Raw genomic sequence first — 21,795 nt, forward strand, 5'->3', positions numbered from 1 at the left:
CACCACTGGGAAGTTGTCTCAAGCATTCAGAAAGACACTGTCTCTATGATCCTGCTTTGCACCTGAGTCCAACAACTTCACAATGCTCTGAAGTTCTCTAGAGAGGTTGTTTACACATCAGTACTAGAATCAGCATAGAAAAAGCAGTCTTAATGTACAATTGCTTCTGGGAGGTTGACGCTCCAACTGAGGTGCCTTTGAAGAAATGCTGGCTTCAGCAGCCCTTCTCACCCTTCTCCTGGGCCCAGTCAACCCCCAGTGGCTGCAGCTGTGTTTAAGCAGCAGGAAGCTAAATCTGCTGCTTCAGGTTGATTTATCTATGCAGTAGTGCAAGTTTATGTGGAACAATACAAGTATCTGCAATGAACCAGGCTAGATAGAGACCTGATTTCTGTGAAGGCAACAAACCTCTTAAGCCACTTACTTCTCATGTCTTATTGCTTGCTGTTAGAAGGCCATCATTGTGCTGGCTTTGTTCTGTTACAGTTTTGAAAGACTAAACTCTCCTTAATGCTGTTCCACTCAGATACATGCTCCTCAGTTTTCTGAGGCAGAGAATTTCTATTTGGCAGCTGAAAGTAAAGTTCTGTTACCTGTTAGATATCTGATGGAAGAAACAAATTGTTATGTTTTTGTCATGTTTCCTTATCACTGTAATTTAAATTATCATCTTTTTTTTTTCCTGCAGTCTTAGGAAACCATAAAAAACAATAAGAGAAGACTATAGAAGATTCACATACCTGCAGCTAATGGAGACAGCTCCTGTGGACAGGGATTGATGGCAGCAATACAGATTTGAGGGGAGGCTGAAAAAAAGAGCACAGTATATTCTACTTCAACTCTTGAAGCCTGCCTTGCTGGATGAGCCTCTCCTGTAGAGTAAGATTTTCAGTGATTGCTTCTGTATACTCATTCTAGAGCTAAAGAAATAATGAACCCTGCCTTGTTTACTCCCTGTGTGACCCCATCAGCATAACTACCTGTGCCTTTACTATTTTATAGTTTCTGCTGAATGCTTCTGACCTTGAATAATAATTTTAAAAATCTTCAGACCCTCCATAGGTAAGTTTTGCACTATTGGGTACCAAAGGAACTTCTTAACCTATTCGGGACTGTACAGTATTCTCCTATGGAAACAGTATCCATGTAGTGCAATGTACTGATGTAAATTATGTGCATATATGAATGAAAGCATAAGTGTAAAGTTGGTTATTGTGTACAGAAATTGGACTGAACTAAGGATTTTCCAGTATATTTGCAGCCGAATATGCAAACTGGAGGCATAGTAGCAGCCTGACTGGAAGTAACAGTGCAAAATGAAGTGAAATTCAATTTCCATCTGAACTGAGTGACCTCTGGTTGGTGTAATTCCTCTACCTATCTGCTTTTTCAGAAGCTAGCTCATGATAGCTGCAACTTATGCCCAAATGCCTCTTCCAAGGTGCCAGAAAAGGGCTGTCCTGAGGTGTTATCCACCTCTTCTCAGAGAAAATGTTGGTACAGTTTATCACAACCAATTCATTTTCAGCTTTTCACTGAAGGAAACAAGTAAGAGCTTATGTTTGACAGAGTAAAAGATGAATACTGAAGTTGCTAATTTTCAAGACTTAAGTAATACTTCCTCTAAAATCAGGACTGCCTTTGAAAAAGACAACTGCATGAGAACCACGTTTAAAATGTGTTAAGAAATATTAGTTTTATTTAACCAGTTTTCACAGCTGAATATTTATTCTATAAAAACTTTACAGATTGTACAGTTTATATATAGTTCAAACTACTAGAACAAAAAAAGTAGGTCCCACAGATGCAAAAATACTGTACCAATCCAAGGTAAAGGCAGATTTACACACTGTACAGCTCTCCACTGGGAAGGGGAGGTGGGTCAGTTCCAAGTAAAAACTTCAAAACTGTACAAAAATAAGGTTTGATTTCTATTCCATTCTTCATAATACATTCAATAAGATTGCAAGCACAGATACCCAAATAATAATAGATATCTGCAGTCAGGAATCAATAACCACTCCTGAAAGGAATGCAAAATAGGTCTATTTACACAGGGCACTCTTTTACACCATACTGTATATAGTGTATATTTAAAATAATAAAAAAGCATAGACAAAGAACATTAAACATCTAATATAAGGTAGTTTTTTTAAAAGTTTTTTTTTTTACTTAATAGTGTGCCAAAAGAATTTTAACTTATTAAATAATATATTCTAAGTGAACCTAAAATTTATGAACATAAAATGCATTTTTGGTGTAATACATCAATTAAACCAGCAAATAGGAAAAGAAAACCAAACAACTGTATATAAAGTAGTATTCTCACCCAGCAACAGAAGCACTTATGTAGTTATTTAAAAAAAAAAAAAAGGCTATTTGAAAACCCACTAAAACTAACTTATAACTTAGGATATTCATACATAGATATTCAGTGATTCACTAATACTGCAAAACAAGCTTTTTTTGTCTTTTTTTCCTTTCCCCTCCACATTCCCCCTGCTTCCCCTCATTGCCCTTCCCTAAGAGACAGTGGTTTCTTCACGTTATCTGGGTAAGAATTAAACACATTCCTGCTCTCTTCCTCCCACCCCTCTCTACCACTCCCCTGAAGAGGGCGGAGTGTTTCCTTAGCATTAATCCTGAGCACACTCTCTTTTGGGTGATATTTTTGATTTAAACTTTAAGGAGCTCATCTGAATAATGTTAGGATGTTCCATTGAGGTATGTCAACCTTCTTCTGAGACAGTGCCTTACATCTTAGCTGACTTGTTGGGCAGTGAAAGTAAGGGCTGGCTAATACCCGTTTCAATTCTGTATTCTAATGATAAAAGAAAAGCATTATTCCAGACTTCCCTGCCATACAGAAAATAATGCAACACCATTCACTTTTTAATCCGTTCTCTGTTTGATACAGTACTAGCCAATGATGACCAAAACTAGATGGTTGGTAGTGCACTCTATCATTGTTTACCTGGTGTGTGCATGTGTCTATGTACACACTCCCACATTACATTTTGTATATATAAAAGTTTATATGTATGTGCACACACATAATTTATGCATGTGCATATATATATAATTTACATATATATGCGCACACACACAAAACAATCAGGGAGAAAGGAGTTTTGTTCAAATTTAAGTGATACAGTACTTTCATACCCCTTGACAATAACATGGGGGGGTGGGGAGGAGGGGTTTTTCTACTGTTCCCAAGCTGAGCCAGGGGTGAGTTTATATAAGTTTTAAAACGGGCATATTTGGTTTGCCCTGATGTCCAAGAAGTTCAATTCCAGTGTCAATGGGCACCTCATCAGAACTCATCAATTTTTCTTTGCAGATATTTTAGCATTGAGTCCATCCCCTGTGCTGAGCCCCAGATTTTCTTCAAAACTTCACACTCCTTTTCATTTGCTTGTTCCAAGTCCACCTTCATAATATTACGTACTAGAGCTTTGGATTCTTCAAGTACCTACACAAGAAAAAGAAGAGTTTGTTCAGTTTTGAGCAACTTGTGCATTTAGTTTTATTCAAACAGACCCTGATGTTATTCATAAATTTGAGTTTTCAAACTGTTCATGTACCACATGTGCATGATTTTAGTGATAACGAGAGAAAACGAACTTCATTTTGGTGAAGGTTAACTGTAATACTGTTATCCAGAACTGCTCTAGAACCTGGCAGACATTCTAGTTTAAACAACATTTTTAAAAAAGATTGAAAAAAAATCAAAGGTTGACTTTTTCACTTGTTCTGTTTCAAAATCCACAATTTCTAATGCACAGAACAGTTGTCTTGTACTTTATCTCTTACCCTAAGGAAGCAGGGGATTGTGGCAGTTGCAACATACCGAAGCACATACAGACATGAGTGCCACAAGTATCACCAGTAAAAACTGAAAGCTTAAGCTATTGTCAAAAAACTCTGTTTTTGCTACACAATTATTTTTAAGTTTTCAACTTCCTTCATAGTTTAAATTACAACAAAATATGATGAGGGCAACTGTTTACACTGTTAATTAGAATAAGTAAGTTGGACTTATCTACTGTATCATTTATACTTAAGTTAAAAATAAAGTATATTTTTAAAGAGTGCTGTGTTCTTAACCACAACATATTACAGCATATGATTAAAAAAAATCAGATATGAACTCCTTAAAAAATTCAGGACAACAAAAAAATTAAAATAAAAAAAAACACATAGTCATAACTAGAGTGTGATTATTTTTTTTTAAAGAGATAATAAGTAAAAATTACTGTATGGAAATGCGTTAAGTAAGTTGTTTATAGTTAAATTAAATTAAGGACACTTACAACTGAATTACATGTCACCAGTTCCTTAATTCGAACCATTACTTCTTGTGTGAACGTTCCTGGCCAAAACACTTGAGAGACCAGTCCTTTGGCACAAGCTTCCTGCGCAGTCAACTTCCTTCCACTGAACAACATTTCATTGGCCTGAAGGGATAAAAAGTTACTTCTGGTATGAAATGTAATGAGACAGAACTCATTAAAGGAAAAATGCTCGAAAGAAAAGAGAAAATGCCTACACTATTTGAAAGAGTTTGACTATGGCTCTTCCAACATTTATTATTAAAGAGTTGCCTACTGGTGAGTTGGTCAGCAGTGTTGACTATACAGCTTAAGTAGCTGTAGAAATAGAGGCCTATGATTAAGTGTGAAATGTGTAGATGGCTTTTGTCATTTCCTATTCATGAGTGCTCATAAGCTTCAGCTGTCTTGGAGTACTGCAGACATGATTAACTGTATATACAGTAATAGGTTACAATGCCTAACAGACCCATAATGAACTCATCACCTTGCTTTCCATAATAACAATGGTTGCAGCAACTAAATCTTTCTTAAAAATAATGAATTTATTTATTTAATTAATTTTTTAAGTCTACATTTATCTGTGAATTATAAAGATAAGCCAGTTCTGGTAGTAGACCTCCTGTGAACTGCTCATCTTGCAAGGAAAGCAGTTAAACTGTCTGCTGCTATTTTTCTTTAATACTGAACATTCCAAATCCTAAATATATATGGTTTATTTTGAGCCCATCTCAAATGTCTTCAGCAATATAGCATTTCATTTAAGATGCAACATATGAGGTGGCTCATCTTTTGGAGTTCAATCTCCAAAACCCACTGAAGCAAGTGAATGGGATATTAGCTGATTTCTGTTCAAAATCATAGAAAATTAATATTGAACTGATTAATTCTTCCCAAAGCTGATAGAAGAGTCTTTTTGGAAGGAATCAAAAAAAAAAAAAAAAAAAAAGGAAAGAAAAGAAAAAGCAACCCACACCACCACCAAAAAACAATACCAAAAAAAACCAATCAGAACCCAAAATCTTAGGAAGACCTTATGCATTGAAAAAAAACATTAATAAAGGTACAGAAGAACAATACATTTTGTACACCAATCTCTGTAAAATTCTTAGATATCCAATCACACGTTTGACTGTTGAATAGCTTTCCTGTTAAACATGACCCTACATGTTCATGTATCTCTCTTAATGAAGTTTCTTATACAAGCAGTTAAAGTTTTGAATTTGCCTTGATATCAGCACGGAAACAGCCAGTGAAGATTAAAAGCTCAGAGTAATTGTCAACCTTGAAAAGTCAGCTTTACTGCTCTTTAATGACTAATTACACTGGAAAATATGATAAAGCCATCACTGGACACTTGGAACATGAGACTGTTTGGTTGCTGACTCCCAGCTCAGTAGGCTTGTGAAAAGGAATGCTTCCTAGGATCTTTGACATGTAAGTTATATATACCTGTAACACCTTCTGTGAAAGGTTCCAGCAAGCTTAACTACACAACATTTATCATCATAATTATACCTTCCAATTTTCTAGATCATACACAAACAATACTGACTTGTAATGCTAGCCAAAAATCAGTGATATACACAATTTTGACTGAAAAATAGGAAATGGAGGAAAAAATATTTAGAAATTGAATTTAAATTTTGAAAGATACTTAGCACTGATTTTGATCAGGATGTGAAGACAATCTACTGGGAGTTGGGAAATTTAACACTTTAAGTCAGCTAGTCAATTACATATTCTTCACTTAGATCTTAAGTGATGAGGTAAAAAATGAATGTTAGAAAACATTACTAATATTATTTTCAAAGACACTGTTCCCCTGAATGTGAAGGCAACAAGTGCTAGTGATGCAATTACCTTATTTCTGCAAGCTGTATCGCAGCATTAGTAGAATACCTCACATGAAATGCATATTCTCAGCAGTGATCTCAGCTGACAGATTTTGAAGGGGAATCTTTAGATTTATACACAATGTATGCTGGAGACCCACTGCCAAACAAGTCTTATTCATCTGATCACATCTTGTGTCTGCTCTGAAATTTAACACACTTGTTGCTTATTTTCCAAGAAATAATATACAGCCATAGAAATGAAATGATAAAAATACTTCATTAACACCACATTCTCATGACCACATCTCATTTTCATTGACTCAGTTTCATACTTCTCCTTTCACGGAGGAATTGCCATACTGCACTGAGACATCTGCTGGCCTCAGTTTCCCTCTTTCAAAAGAAAGTGCATCAAGGCACTTCCACACAAGCCTAGATGCCATGGAGCACCCCAATTCTCCCATGCACTGCTGTCACAAGGCAGCTGCTCTCTCTAGTGCTGAAGATCCTGACTGATGTAGACTACAGACTCCAAGAAATGTGAATCCCCCATACCTAACACAAAAGCTTAAGCCATAGTGCTGGCATGCTGGAGAAAAAAAGCCAGTGTGTGGAACTTGATCACACAGCTCCTGTGCTTTATGGCCAGAATGAGAAAAAAACAGAGCAAGAACTCCACAGCCGACACACAATAGCAGGGCTTCCCAAAAGCACTTCACAACCTCTATTACAGATTTTCTTTCAGAACTCAAAAACAGAGCTCAAGCATCCTTCTAAATTTCTTGGTATTCCCAATCAAGAATCAGTTTTGAATCCTAAGGTCTGGACTTCCAATTTCATACAGTAACAAGCTTTATATCAACCATATTCTATGAAAAAACTCTACATGACAGACTGCTCCAGCAGCCGAGACCGACCCACTCAGCAAAGGTATTTCCAACAATCTTGTCCTAGGAGATTTTTAGTAGGTGCTGCTGACAAAAAGAATGCAATGAAACCAACCTACGAGAGCTAAGTGTGAGACTTACTTGGTATCTGTTCCAATACATTTGTAAAAAAATATTTCAAAGCAGACAGTGGTCCCTCTTCTTTTCTATGACATTTTTTCACCCCTGATTGTTTGTCATCTCCTGCTTGTTGCATCTAGTTTCTGCTGACTTCTCCGGCAAAGCATGCTGCTTTATTGAGACTTCCAATGTGGCTTCTGAACATATTTCACAAAACTCACTGATTAAAAGACCAACTTTGCCTTCCACAGCATTGACACTGCTGTACTGCAAAGGGTCAACGATAGTATGAAAGCAGCAGCTTGGACTTTCCCTTGGAAAATGCATTTAGCTATGGAATAATACGGAATTATTAGCACTAGAAGCTTTGTATTTAAATCTTTAGATTTAAGAAAGAGAGCATTCACAAAGGCACATGAAAGAGTACACTAGGGAAGAGCTTGTGTTTTCATGAAAATTCTGAAGAAACAAAAAGTAACAACCACAAGACTCACTCTAAGGGACGAGGATGGATGGAATGGATGGATGAATGGATGAACGAATGGATTGATGGCCAAATAAAAAGGAAAAGGAACAATCAGTAGGTTGTAACATGCTAATATATTAAATATACTCATAACTATTAACCTGTTTCAATTACCTTTTCTGTTCTCTTCTACTCACTAAATCCAGACATCACGCAAATAATTATTTATGAGATCTGTTCAAACTGATGCTTTTAACATATCAAAAATCTGTATTTTTAAAGTCAGTAAATGCCTACAGGGGAAAATTGGATTTTATAATAAACAGTAACTTAGGAAAAAAAACCACACAGCTACGAGTGCTTGTTTCACACTGTTACTATTCAGTAACAGTAAGTCTATTTCAGTTTCAGTACGTCTGTTCAGTTTCAGTAAGTCTATTTCGATTGGAATGGATGTAGGTCCAAGTTTTCAAAGAATGCAGCATAAAAAATGTAAATAACATGAAAATAACGTAGGTAAGAACATTTTAAGTAGCATTTTCTTACATTCGATTCTTTCATCTGATTGGAAAACAAGGAAAAAGAGAAACTCAAATAACGTGGCTTATAGCTTCAGCAGCAATGCAAAGCATTATCAGTTATTTCAAGCCAGTAAAACCGTACATACAAAATACAAAGCTAAAATTAAGAGGGAAAAAAAAAAAAGATTTGCAGAGGTGACTTGGACCAAGTACTTCCTGCATAACACACTCATTTAACACCAGCAGAGATCCATAAAGTAAGGAAGTTCAACACAACTTCTTGAGAATTATGAGTGCATGAAAGCTGATTTACCTATTTTGCATATTAGCATAAGACTGCTGATAGTTGGCGATACAGGGATCTGCTACATAAGCACAGACCAGTGCACTCTTTACTACACTTTTTGATGCTGTGCTGAATGCAAGATACCAGTGGCTGGTCTTCAGAAGACCTCAGCTGAGAGCATGTATCCAGGTACACACCTTCCCCTTCTGCCACCATAAGGGTTAGGGGTGCCCATGATGTGGGATTAGGTCCCACGCTTGCCTTCAGGTGTAAGATAAGTTGTAACAGCAGAGAACCTACAAATACTGGTTTCTCATGAAAGGTTTTCAGGAGAGAAAGAAAAATAAAGACAGCACAGCAAAGCTTAAAAGATCGTGATATCACTGGATACAGTTTCACAACTGTATTGTGAAGCTGTCATCCCCTGCCCTGCAAGCTACTTACAGAAGCCAGGCCCATTATCCGGGGGAATGTAAGGGATGAACATCCATCTGGACTTTGTCCAAAAGTAGTGTATGGTGTCTGAAACCAAGCCTTCTCATTAGCCCAAACCACGTCACACAGAGGCAATATAGATGCTCCAAGTCCAATGGCTGGGCCATTTACTGCTACAATGATAGGCTTCTTAAACTGAATAAAAGTATTCACAAAATTCCTGAAGAAAAACAAGAACATGCACTCATGTATTAAAAGCAAAATATACCAGCCCTTGAGATCTCAGTAATAATTAACCTCTATAGCAGCATCACTTTCAAAACCAACCTGATAACCTACTATGAGGTGACTAGCTTTGCCAATGAGGAGCAAGCAACAGATGTTGTCTGCCTAGACTTCAGTAAGTCTTTCATCACCATCTCCCATAAAACACTCACAGGGAAGCTGATGAAGTATGAATATGGTGAGGTGGATTGAAAACTGGCTGAATGGTTGGGCCCAGAGGGTGGTGATCAGTGGTACGAAGTCTAGTTGGAGGCCAGTTACCAGCACTGTATCCCAGGGCTAAGTACTCGGTCCAGTCATGTTCAAATTCATTCGTGACCTACGTGGGTTAGTGTACTCTCAGAAAGCTTATTATCCATTAAAAACCCTGGCTACAATATTGTTCTGCCACCCAGAGACCTCTACAGAGTGGAGAAAGGTCTGACAGGAACCTCATGAAGTTCAACAAAAAGGAGTTCAAAGTCCAAGCATGGGAGCAACAGCTCCATGCACCAATTCATTCAGGAGGCCAATGAAAGCAGCCTGGCAGAAAAAAAGATACTTAGTCCCAGTGGACACCAAGTTGGACATTTGCCTTGTGGCAAAGAAGACTAATGATATTGTGTGCTGCGCTATGAGGAGCGTCATTAGTAGGTTGAGTGAGGTGATCCTTTCTCTCATCACAAGGAAAAACATACCTAAAATACTGTGTCCAGTTCTGGGATCCCAAGTACAAGGGAGACAGGGTGTTACTGGACAGTGTTCAGTGATGGGCCACAAAGCTGATTAACAGACTGGAGCATATCCTCTATGAGGAAAGGCTGGGACTGTTCAGTCTGGAGAATAGAAGGCTCAAGGTGGGGAGGATCTTATCAATATGTACAGACAGCTGAAGGGAGGCTGCAAGACAGAGCTAGGCTCTTTCCAGTGCTGCTCAGTAACAAAACAAGAGGCAGGGGGCACAAACTTCAAAACCCTATCTAGACATGGTCCTGGGCACCCTGCTGAGGGGACCAGATGAACCCTGAGGTCCCCCCTTCCAACCTCAGCGACTCTGTGATCCTGTGAAAATCTGATATTTCTCCCAGTCCAAAGCATAGTTATAGAACAGATGTGCATTTAATGACCCTGTTATGGAAGCATTTGTGTTAAAATCTTGTGCCTCACACAGCCACTCTCTCTTAGATGGTGGGGTGATAGTAAGTTACAATTGTGTATTCTCATACTTATCAACACAAAAAGACAGTCATTCCAGTTCCAATAAAGGTATGGATGTTTACGTGTTTTTCTTCTCTCAAAAGATATTTTTATTAAAAATGCATACATAAATGCTGGGGGGTAGGGAGAGAGACTCCAAACTTAAAAGTAAGGCACTGATATTTCTTAGTTAATCATAGAATGGCTTGGTTTGGAAGGGACCTCAAGGATCATGACACTCCAACCCCCCCCCTCCTGCTGCAGGCAGGGCCACCAACCTCCACGTTTAATACTAGACCAGGCTGCCCAGGGCCCCATCCAACCCGGTCTTAAATACCTCCAGGGATGGGGCACCCACAACCTCTGGAGGCAGCCTGTTCCAGCACCTCACCACTCTCTTGGTAAAGAGCTTCCCCCTGACACCCAACCTAAATCTTGCTTCCTTCAACATCAAACCATTTCCCCTTGTCCTGCTGTTATCTACCCTTTCAAAGAGTTGACTGCCCTCCTGTTTGTAGGCTCCCTTTACGTACTGAAAGGCTGCAATGACATCACCTCACAGCCTTCTCTTCTCCAGGCTGAACAAGCCTAGTTCCCTCAAATAGTTAATAGCTCTGATACATAAGGATAAAATTGTCCATATTTAGTGCAGGTACATGATTATTAAATTCTGAGGTGAACATACAGGAATCAGCACTTGTGAAACATTCTTTTGCTCTGAATGACAGCTGTCTTTTCAATTCAGCTTTAGATATTACATGTGGGATTTCTACAAATCTATGAATAAAACCCATTTAAAAAAAAGGGTTTAGACACATACAGCACTATAGCAACTGAACATAGGTCTCTGAAGGAGTACAGTTATTCTGGAAGAATACAGGAGTTATTGCAAGATCTCAGGTCATAGAAAGCAGAGTGTTCAAGTGATAAGCTGCTTCCCTGTACTTGGGGATGCAAGAGCCATACATTTTTCCATGAACATTCTTCTGGTTTATGGTTGTGTATATGTGTATAAATTATCATTGCTGTTATTTTTTTTTTCTTCACTTTCTGTTCAAGTAAATAGTTTTTAAACTCAGCCCACAACTTCTACCTTTTTCCCCTCCTGACAATTTTCTCCCCATCCTACTGAGATGTAGGGGAACAAGCAAGAGGTAGTAACGTGTTTGTCTGCTTGCTGGGTTCAACCACAACAGGTAACTAGTACTGACTAATTCACTACTAAAATATCCACAGTTCTATTGCTCTTTATCAACTCTACTGTTAATCATTTGGTCACAATTATCAATACAATCATCTTGTGTTTGTGCGCTCACCTTTCCTGAAACTGTATGGCTGTTGAAGTCTTTAAAATTGGCTTCAACTAGATGAATATTATCATAATACCAGTTTCCATAGCTAAAATTTAATAGTATAGATAGTGATGCATGAAATAACCCAAATAGAAACAGACAGGGGGTATAAAGAAGTGCCGCACACTTCTCACGTTCTCACGTAACAGGTGAGAATGTCTGAGGTATTGTTGAATTAGAGGCTTTTTGAAATAGAAAAGATCAAGTCAGACTAGACAATGAAAAATACCCCCTCCGATGTCTGAAGATACGTTTACATACCTAATAGCTTCTGCCATCTTAGTGCTTTCCTTTTTTCTATCATCCGTTAAACGTCGTATAAAATAAATAAAATCAAGACCACAGCAGAAAATGCTACCAACTGCGCTGAACAGCACGAGTTTACTGTCATCTGCAGCTGCTGTGTTCAGTGCACTTTGGACTTCCTTCATTACCTGGAAAAAAAATAAAAAACTCATTTAAGTACTTTTATGATAGCATTGGAAAGTAGCATGCTGTTCCTTCCCCTTTATCATGAAAGATCTCAGTCTTTGAGATCCTTCATTTTTCCTTAGGATCCAATCATCAAATTAGAGAAGTTATTTATAAAGTTTTTTATTATTATTATTCAAATGTAAGAAAGTTTAAAAAACAAACAAACAGCAAAACAACCCAAAGCCCCGCCAGTATTAGCTTTGTTTCTAAACATAATTAGAGTGAGATAATGAAATTGCTAAGAACAGATATATTAGATGTTATCTTTAACTACAGAATTAATTCAGCATTTCTGTAATTTGGACAGCAGATGGCACATGCAACCAGTTCAGAGGAAAAGAACCCTCATTCAGGCTAAAGTTTGTTTTGAGTTGCACTACACTGATCTCCACATTTATTAGAGAATACAGTACAGCATAAGTTCAGATAACACAAGTTAATACCCTCAGCTGAGTTATGCTACAAGTCAGTTGGATGTATAATAACTTGCAAGCAAAAACCCCAATCTCATTTAGTGTGTTTGTGCCTGAATAAAAGGTACAAATAAGGCAGAGTGTTATAATTCCTTCTGCACCCTTGCCACTTCTGCCCTCACTCTCCCCCCCCCGCCAACAAATCAGAATTGTTCTGACCTCTGGATTTAGTGAATTATTTTCAGATGATTTTGTTGATAGCAAGATGTGCGTGAATCCATCTTGTTTCCTGACAACAATATCTCTGTACCGGTATGCACTCTCTGTTTGCCTCACACTGAAACGCAGCCTTTTATCAAAAGGTTGATCTCTCCTGTCGTCAATAAACCTCCGCTTGCTGGCTGTCACTCCTGTCACAGAAGTCTGTATGTTGGTTGTACCATTGGCTGCTAATGCTTCCATAAAGGTAGATGTACCTGGAAAATAGTTCAAATAGTAATATTCTATTAATTACACTTTATTAGTTCAACAGTTTCATAATCCCTACAGCATGAAAACACACTAGGCATATTATCGTGAACATATAATACTAAACTTCTTTCCATGGACACTGATGAAACATTACAGAAATATATCCTGTACAAAGCAATAATGCAAATGAATTTTACGTTTGTGAGAAAAAGAGGAAAGCAAACCAATGGTATTTGTTCTTAGAGAGGAGGGAAAGGTTTATTTGTCCCTAATGCCAATGCACTTCAGTAGGTTTATGAAGCGTAATAAATAAATAAAATCAGGAGAGATGTGAATGCTCTGCTTTTTCCTTTGTCAACATCTTTAAGTGGTCTGACAGCATCAAGATTGCAAAGAGAAAGCAGATGCCTTTCAATTTCAAACAACACAAGAAGTTAATAAATGGAAGAAAAGTGACACAGCAAGTCAAATAAACACCTTGATTGACAAGATCATATAAACCATAATAGTCTTTAAAGGAAAATAGCAATGAAGAAATACAGGCTATATTGCTTTGGGAGAGAAACAAGACCCATGCAGTGATGGATATTTTAATGGATTCGTAGACAATGAGATATTTCTCAAGTCTAAACAATTTTGCTATTAAAACTGGCAAACAGAGTATTATGTCTTTCTGGTCTTGTTCCCAGTAATTTAAATAGACAGTACTTGAAAGAATGCAAGTAAACAGGCCATTCGTCATAGCACAAAAGGGATAGGTCCTTCTGTACTCCACATTAGGATGCATAACACCAAAAAATTAGCATTCATAAGAGAAAATAAGAACATCTTGGGTTTATTATATCCATCTATATGTTAAAATTTCAATGTAAAATTCATCAGATTAACATGATGGAATGTGCAAGGTGAAAGGGAACAGCAGGGTTAAGATGTTGGAAAAATGCTGCAGGCCATGACACAGGAGGTTTGAAAGCCTTTTGCTGAAAACTGAGATCTAAGTCTGTATTAAAATCTACTAGATAGCCTTAGTCCTTCTCTCACTGATATTCCAGCGCATCATGAAATAGGTTGCCTTTAAAAAGCAGAGTTTAAACACATAAATAGGCAGTTAAACATCACTGGTGGATCTTGTTTCATTCTTCATAAACTTACTGAAGAAGCTATGCTTTTCAAATTTGGATAATACATGAAGCTGTAATTATTTATATTACAAAATACTTGAAACAATTGTTGGTCCAATGAAGGCATTATATTGACTCACTTAAATAATTTAAATTTCCACATTTCAACTTTATTTAAATGTCACTTAATTTGACCCATGTGAAGTCATATATAAAAACTAATGAAAGTAAATCAGGACATTAAATATTTTCTTGTATTTGTCTTACAGAAACTGCTTTCAAGTAAGTGAGCCTTTATGTTAAATGTTTGTAAATAAATACTTCTCTCATCATACATCTGGTCTAATTAGGATCACAGAATCATGAAGGTGGGATAAGACCACTAGGATCACCTAGTCCTAGACCACCAACCCATCCCCACCATGCCCACTTAACTACGTCCCTCAGTGCCATATCTACACATTTCTTGAACACCTCCAGGGATGGTAACTCCACCACCCCTGTGGGCAGCCTGTGCCACCGCCTCACCACTTTTTCTGAGAAAAGATTTTGCCTAATTAAATAGGCAACTTGCCTGTCAAAGGAGCTACGCAACAAGGTTTTATTTTGCTATTTCCAAGCCTTTCTTGTTGTATTGGTGCTTTAATTCTCTTACCGTATAGCTTTTTCTCAAGAAGATAAAGACAATTCAAGATTTTAATTGTTTGAAGTGAAAAGGTATACAGAGCTGAGTTCAGCTTGTAAACACCCTCAGAGAGAATAGATGTGAATAAAATGAAAAGAAGATAAATATTTTATGCTGTCACAGAAGATTCATGCTTATTCTCAAGTTTTTCAAATCTCATCAAATCCCCTTTTTTCATTTCAGCAGAATAAATAAAAATTTGATGCAGACCAAATGTGAAATTGATGAGTGATGCTTTAGATACTTTTCCCTTTCCAACTATACTACATGGATTACGTTCCTTTAAAAACCATTCCCTTCAAAGGAAACACGCAGAAACAATACCGTTACCCCATGTTTCTTCAGGAAAATGGGATGAAATTGCATCACTTCCTGCAACAGTTTGTTTTGCCACAAGAAATATGAATTAAAGCAAACATGATTTCTAAATCTTGATATATTGATTTTATTCCTCTTTGTGATGGCAAGGACAGAAAAAGTACAGAACTGGAAGAGTTCTGAAAAAAAAAACCCACAACCCACCAACAAAAAACCTTAAGATAGTAAACTTGCATAAGAGCTTTGAGTAGATCTTTGCTCACAGCTTATACTGCTAAGGATGTACTCAAGCAGCAGAAAATTTGGCAAGAGAGACCAAGATATAAACACCACACACTTTTCGTGCTTTTTGAATGGGCAAGAGATGTTTTAGGTTTTTCTGTAAATTTTGTCCACACTTGTCAATAGTCAGCTCCAAACCACAAACAAGGGACAGCTGCAGTTCAGTGGAAAAAGGGATATTTAGCTTGTGCTGAAGTGCTGTTTCTAAAGCCGATGGGCTTTTGGTTTCCATGTAATTGTCTTAAGCGTCTTTACAAGACATGAAGGAGAATTTTTCCACTGACAGAGTTAAAAGAAGTTCAATTAGCATTTGTTACTAGCACTGCATGTCTGGTGTTCTACACCCTGAAGCGTAAGGGACAGTTTCTTTGACATTCAGTCCTTGAAAGCAAAGAGACTGTCCAGAGATGTAAAGCAGAGCTTTGTGATAGACATAAACAGGTAAAGGTTACATTAGTGAGTGCAGAGCTATGTTTAAAAAATAAACAGATCATAGTTGCAGTTGGAAAGTTGTTTTTTTTTTGTTGTTGTTTTTGAAACTAAGTCAATTAACATGACCATCTTAAAGGTGAAGACATACTACTACTGCTCAAAGCCTCACCACACAGACAAAAAATGAGGAATGAGTGTAAGATGGAAGGTGTGATTTCAGTATTTTCCTCAACGCTAGCCACAAGAAATTTACAGCTTCCTAGAATTTGCAAGTCCACTACCAGAGCATGCACCCAAAGCCAAGTGTTCAAATCTTTATCCACCATGAAACTGCCCAGCTTACTGCTGAAACCACTATGTTTTTGCCTTACAGATTTTTATATTTATTTATTTGTTTGCAGTATTAAATTCTGCAACACCCATCTGCAGAGAAGGACCTCGGTGTCCTGGTGAACAACAGGTTGGCTATGAGATGTGAAACAGCAGGGTGCCCTTCTGGCCAAGGTGGCCAAAGGTATCAAAAAAATAAAAAAGCAGGTCTAGGGTGGTGAAACTCCCCTTCTACTCTGCCCTGGTGAGATCACATCTGGAGTACTGCGTCCAGTTCCGGGCTCACTGGTTCAAGAGAGACAGATCTCCTGAAGTCCAGTGGAGGGCAACAAAGATGAGTGGCACGGAGCCTCTCCCATATGAGGAAAGGCTAAGAGACCTCAGACTGTTCAGCCTGTAGAAGGCTGAGAAAGGATCTCATTACTGTTTATAAATATCTGAAGTGTAGGAGTCAAGCTGATGGGGGTGGAACCATTTCTGTGACATACAGCAATAGAACAAGGGATGGCAGGCAGAAATGGGAACACAGTAAGTTCCATCTGAACATAAGAACTTCTTTACTTCAAGGATGATGGGAGCACTGGAGCAGGCTGTCCAGTGAGGTTGTGGAGGCTCCTTCTCTAGAGATATTCAAGACCTGTCTGAACACCCTCCTGTGCAACCTGCTGTAGAGAATATGCTTCAGCAGGGAATTGGACTTGATGATTTCCAGAGGTCCCTTCCAACCCCTACAACCCTGTGATTTTTCATTTCCTTCATCCCTTTCAGTACAACCTTTCTCCAAACTGGTCAGTCCCAATCCAATTGCTCTTCCTTCTTCCAGAAGACATTCCACATATGGCATTTTTCTGTGTGTTTTTCTCTTCTGCTAAATCTTGGAACAGAGTTCAAAATGGCATGCAATATTCAAGATGGGGACTTATAGCACTTCCAACCCTCTTTTCTCCTCTTCTCCTTTGCTAAAATAATTTGTGACTTTTTTTAAAAAAAATTATAATTAGCCCTGAGTAGATGTTTTTAGGAAACTGACTAAAAAGAAATCCACTGACCTCTCTGAAGAGAAAAATCTAGTCCAGAACCAATCATTATCTGGGTACAGTTTTATGTTTTGCTATGGACAGTGTTGTACAGAATTATGTTTTGTCCCCTCCTCATTACTCAGCCCATACCTCCACTGCAAGTAATCTCATTTTAATCAGGCAATCGCTCAGTATTTTAAGTTGTAATCACAGTGAGCTTCAAGGACCCTCACACCTTTCCTATACAATAACACACCAACCAGTTCTTCTCTTAAACTACATAGAGTTGTAAATAAGAAGCATTCTACTGAGTAAGCAAATGAACTAACAGCAGCAATGATTTCTTGAAGTGTTAAGTGCAAAAATAACATGTAATTGTAACTAATTACAACTCAAATATAAGAGTGGGGAAAATACGATGTGAAAAGCTGGTTAAAAAAAATAACAAAAAAAGGTGGAAGTCACATTTTATGCTAAAAAAAATAGGCTGAGTAACCTGGGTCTGTTCAGCCTGGGGAAAAGACGACTGAGAGGGGATCTGATAAATGTTAAGAACTATCTAAAGTGAGATGGAAGTAAACGAATGAGGCCAGATCCTTCTCGGTGGTGTGTAGCAATGGGACAAGGAGCAACTATCTAGAACTCAAACACAGGAAGTTCCATAGAAATACGTGGAACTTCTTTATGATAAGGGTGACAGAACATTGTAACAGGCTGCCCAGAGAAGTGGTGGAGTCTCCTTCTATGGAGATACTCAAGATCCATCTGGACACCTACCTGCCTGACCTGCTGTAGGGAATGTACTTTAGAAGGAGGGTTGGACTTGATGATCTCCTGAGGACCCTTACAACCTCTGCAGTCCTGTGATTTTAGAAAATAAAATCCTTTCCATACTTGTGCTGTTCTGCATTCTCTGTACACACAGTCCACAAGGCTTTGTGCCAATTGACCTGTGCAGGTTGCCTCATGCTCCCTTTTTGCATACAGTGATTACTGGCAAAATGTACTAACAAGCCATAAATGTAAAAGCTGCGCTACTCCAAACATTTCACACCATGAGAACCAACCCCAGACAGTGATACTGCAATGCAAACAATATAACGGTTTCCAGTAATTTTTCCACCTCTGCTTCCACAATTACATAGCAAATATTACTTGCAGTGTATTGGCAGATTGTAGACATTCAAAATGAGCAAAGAGCTATTCTATATCTCTACTCTATACCTATAGACAAACAAATTGGTATACATATTTACAGCATTTGCACTCTGGAATCAAACAAAAGTTTCAGCCTCCTTTAATGTCACTTCAAATATTTGTAAGAAGAAAAGAATATGGAATTTGTTACACCTTTCACCAGCAATACTGGTTTACTCTATGTTTCTGAAAGACTGTTCAGAAGGCACATGTCACTTATGAAAGAAAAAAAATCATAGAATGGCTTAGGCTGGAAAAGACTTTAAAGATGATCCAGTTCCAACCTCCCCGCAGTGGGGAGGGTTGCCAGCCAGTAAATCAGGCTGCCCAGGGCCCCAAGTTTTACAATCTCTGAGAAGGAGCTATGCATTTTCGTGCATAAGGTATTAACTAAGCTTTATTTTTGCTGTGTTACAGCAGAGCAGTGGAAGGAAGGCACTCCTCTTAACAACTGCAGAAGGCTGTCCTTCTGCATCCTTATTTTATATATCTATATCTATCTATACCTATCTCAGGTGAAATAAACACTCATCAGATGGGTAAATTATTTTTCTCCTTTATCTCGACATCTAGACAAATTAGATTGCTCCCTTCTCCCCTTCCACTACTCTTTCATTCTGCCATGAGTTTTTTTTCCATTGAATCTAGTCAGAATGCTACTGACAAATAGAAAAGAGCACATGACCATTCCCATCATTTTAGCTATTATTTAAGATGGTTGAAAGAATAAAAAGGAAAAAAAAATGCCAAAGTCCTTCAGATACCACTTCACTCAAGAAATCCCAGGCATAATTCATAGTAGTATGCAACAGAGTATTTGATGAGGGAAGGAAAGAGTCATTTATATTTCTTCTCCTTACAAGTAAATACAAACGAGAAAAAACCATTCCCAGGTTGCCAACTCCTTTTTGAGGCCACTTAGCACTGGGGACATTTTATGAGAAGAGCCTTCTGCTATCTTGTCCTTCAATATTCTCAGAGCTGCAGGTTATGATAACAGAGCATTCATTCAAAATGCTCTCAAATTTGAGAGTTAAGTAAGGACATCTCTCGGGGCTCATCTATAGAGGAAAGCTACCACAAAATAGGCTAAGGTTTAAAACTTGAAGCATACCCAGCTATCTCACGGTAACTCCTGAGGTGAACACATTCTATATTAAGAGCACTTCATTGCAATTTAATCCAATTCCCAAAGTGATCTAAAAAAAGGCTCTCTTCATGTGGAATAAGAGTGCCCTAATGTAAGTCTAGCTTAGAATAGATTCTGCCAAAAGACATCCCAGGCAGTTTCCTGTATAGACTTGAATATATACATGCCCTGTACACATGACATCATTCTTGTAAGGACACCAAAACTTCCTAGCACATTTTGCTAACTTAAGGATGTTTAAATAGGCAAGTATAGAAACACTACGTTGGCTGAATATTTTCATTTGCCTTCTTTTTGAAAACATGTCAGTAAGTATTCACATTTCTTTCTTCTAACATAAATGCAGCTTTTAATACCAGTTTGCAAGAACTCCATTCACAACCGTCCACATAAACACTTGGCTTTCAGATGGAGAAATGTACCAGGCAAAGAGGGCCAGAGGACTTTCAGAGCTTTAGCACACTGATATGTATGTATTTGGCTTTACAGAAAAGTAACAACTTCTGAATCAGAGTACCTAGAGGGAGCATCCCAGTTGTGAGGAAGCATCTCTTTTTTCACATACCTCCCTTAAGGAGCTATGTTTATCTTTCCAGTCACTGTCTGAGGTCTGTCATTAATAGCAGATGTCTTGACCTCCTGTGTTCCAGCAACCAACAGGTTCATTAAGGAGTGTCAGTAGTTTACCCAAGGCTGAACTAGCTTGATGCACAAAGGCCACCTGCCCATACACAACAGCAAGCTATTGTGCAATATGGCCAGCTACACCTTATACTTGGGTTATCTGCACCAGAAATTGTTGCTGGGTGACAATTTGTTCTGCAGCAGTAGCCCCTTATCAGAAATTACTGACTTTGGCAGAAATAACTGTCTGGGGAAGCACAAAGGAAGAAGCTTCATTTGACTCGTTGGGGTACAATCATAGGAAAAAAATCTTAAGTGTTGCAGGGCTGGGTGTTTGGTCCTGAGCCACGTGCTTAAGCAAGATGACTACTAGTGCCATGAGCACTTCTGCTGCCTGAAGGGCTGCAGAGCAAAAAGCAACAGAGCTAAGCAGAGACACTGGGGAGGGAAATGGAAAGAAAGTATGGGTGAAAAGATCAGAGGTCTTGGCAAAGTGCAACACAGCTTGAGTTCTCCAGTAGATGTAAGGACATAACTACTAGAGAGCAAGGAAGGGCTATGAAGATGGGGAAAGATCTGGAGGGCAAGTTGTGTGAGGAGCAGCTGAGGTCCCTTGGTTTGTTCAGCCCAGAGCAGAGGAGGCTGAGGGGAGGCCTCATGGTGGCTCCGCTCTCTGTGACTGCAACAGGGCCCAAGGGAACAGCTTGGGGCTGTGTCAGGGGAGGGGTAGCTGGGCGTTAGGGACAGGGTCTGCACCAGAGGGTGGTGGGCATGGAACGGGCTGCCCAGGGCAGTGGGCATGGCCCCAAATGCCAGAGTTGAAGGAGCATTTGGACAGTGCTCTCAAACATACAGTTTGTATTTTGGGTGGTCCTGTATGGAGACAAGAGCTGGGCTCAGTAAGCCTTGTGGGCATCTTCCAACTCAGGATATTCCATGATTCTGTGAATGAACATGCATTAGGAAATACATGTGCCAAACAGGTTATTATTTTTTATTCAGAAGTACTCAGAGGAAAGTAGTCTCCACATAAGAACCAAGGATTTGAGCCAAGAAGATCTGTTAAAGATCCTGCCTTTAGGCAAACACATCACTGTTATTTACACCACATCTAAAGACACATTCACAAGCTGTTCCAAAGGCAACCTCTCCCCACGTTTTCCCAGTATCTAGGGAAAATAAGCCCACATTAAATAAAGGATGATTAAAGGCATCCAATGCAACAGGTGCTGAATATTCCAATGCACTGAACTAAAAAATGATTCAGAACAGCATGTTGTCTTGCCAAATTTGTCCTTTTGTGTTGTTTGAGAGGAATAAATCCCAAACAGCTTAAGTAACTTATGATGGAAAGGAGAACAGTAAATACAACCTGTGCTCTCAAGCTGAATCTGATTTCTCATGTTTGTCTTTAGCAATACCAGTGGGTGTGTGAGGACATCTCTGAAGTGGAAAGCTCATGGAGAATATCCAGAATTCTTTATACTTCCTATACTAAAAGAAAAACAAACAAACATGAAACCAAAACCTGAAACCAAAAGCAAACAAAAAGGAAGAGGAAGCCTTAGAGTCAACAGTA

General features: G+C 38.5%; 1 protein-coding gene across 3 annotated transcripts in view; it reads right to left on the minus strand.

The window, feature by feature from the left end:
• Positions 1-1,670: 1,670 nt before the first annotated feature.
• The window catches only part of CDYL (chromodomain Y-like), a 104,639-nt gene continuing 84,514 nt past the window's right edge, over positions 1,671-21,795 (minus strand). For all 3 annotated transcript variants that reach the window (XM_418964.8, XM_040696300.2, XM_046938310.1), the window contains 5 exons: positions 12,807-13,063; positions 11,962-12,134; positions 8,897-9,107; positions 4,317-4,460; positions 1,671-3,475 (listed from right to left, as the gene is read on the minus strand). In XM_418964.8, the coding sequence (XP_418964.4) occupies positions 3,317-3,475; positions 4,317-4,460; positions 8,897-9,107; positions 11,962-12,134; positions 12,807-13,063 (944 nt within the window). In that variant the 3' untranslated portion in view covers positions 1,671-3,316. The remainder of the gene's footprint in view (positions 3,476-4,316; positions 4,461-8,896; positions 9,108-11,961; positions 12,135-12,806; positions 13,064-21,795) is intronic.

The sequence above is a fragment of the Gallus gallus genome, chromosome 2, assembly GCF_016699485.2.
Source record: "Gallus gallus isolate bGalGal1 chromosome 2, bGalGal1.mat.broiler.GRCg7b, whole genome shotgun sequence".
Classification (NCBI taxonomy): domain Eukaryota; kingdom Metazoa; phylum Chordata; class Aves; order Galliformes; family Phasianidae; genus Gallus; species Gallus gallus.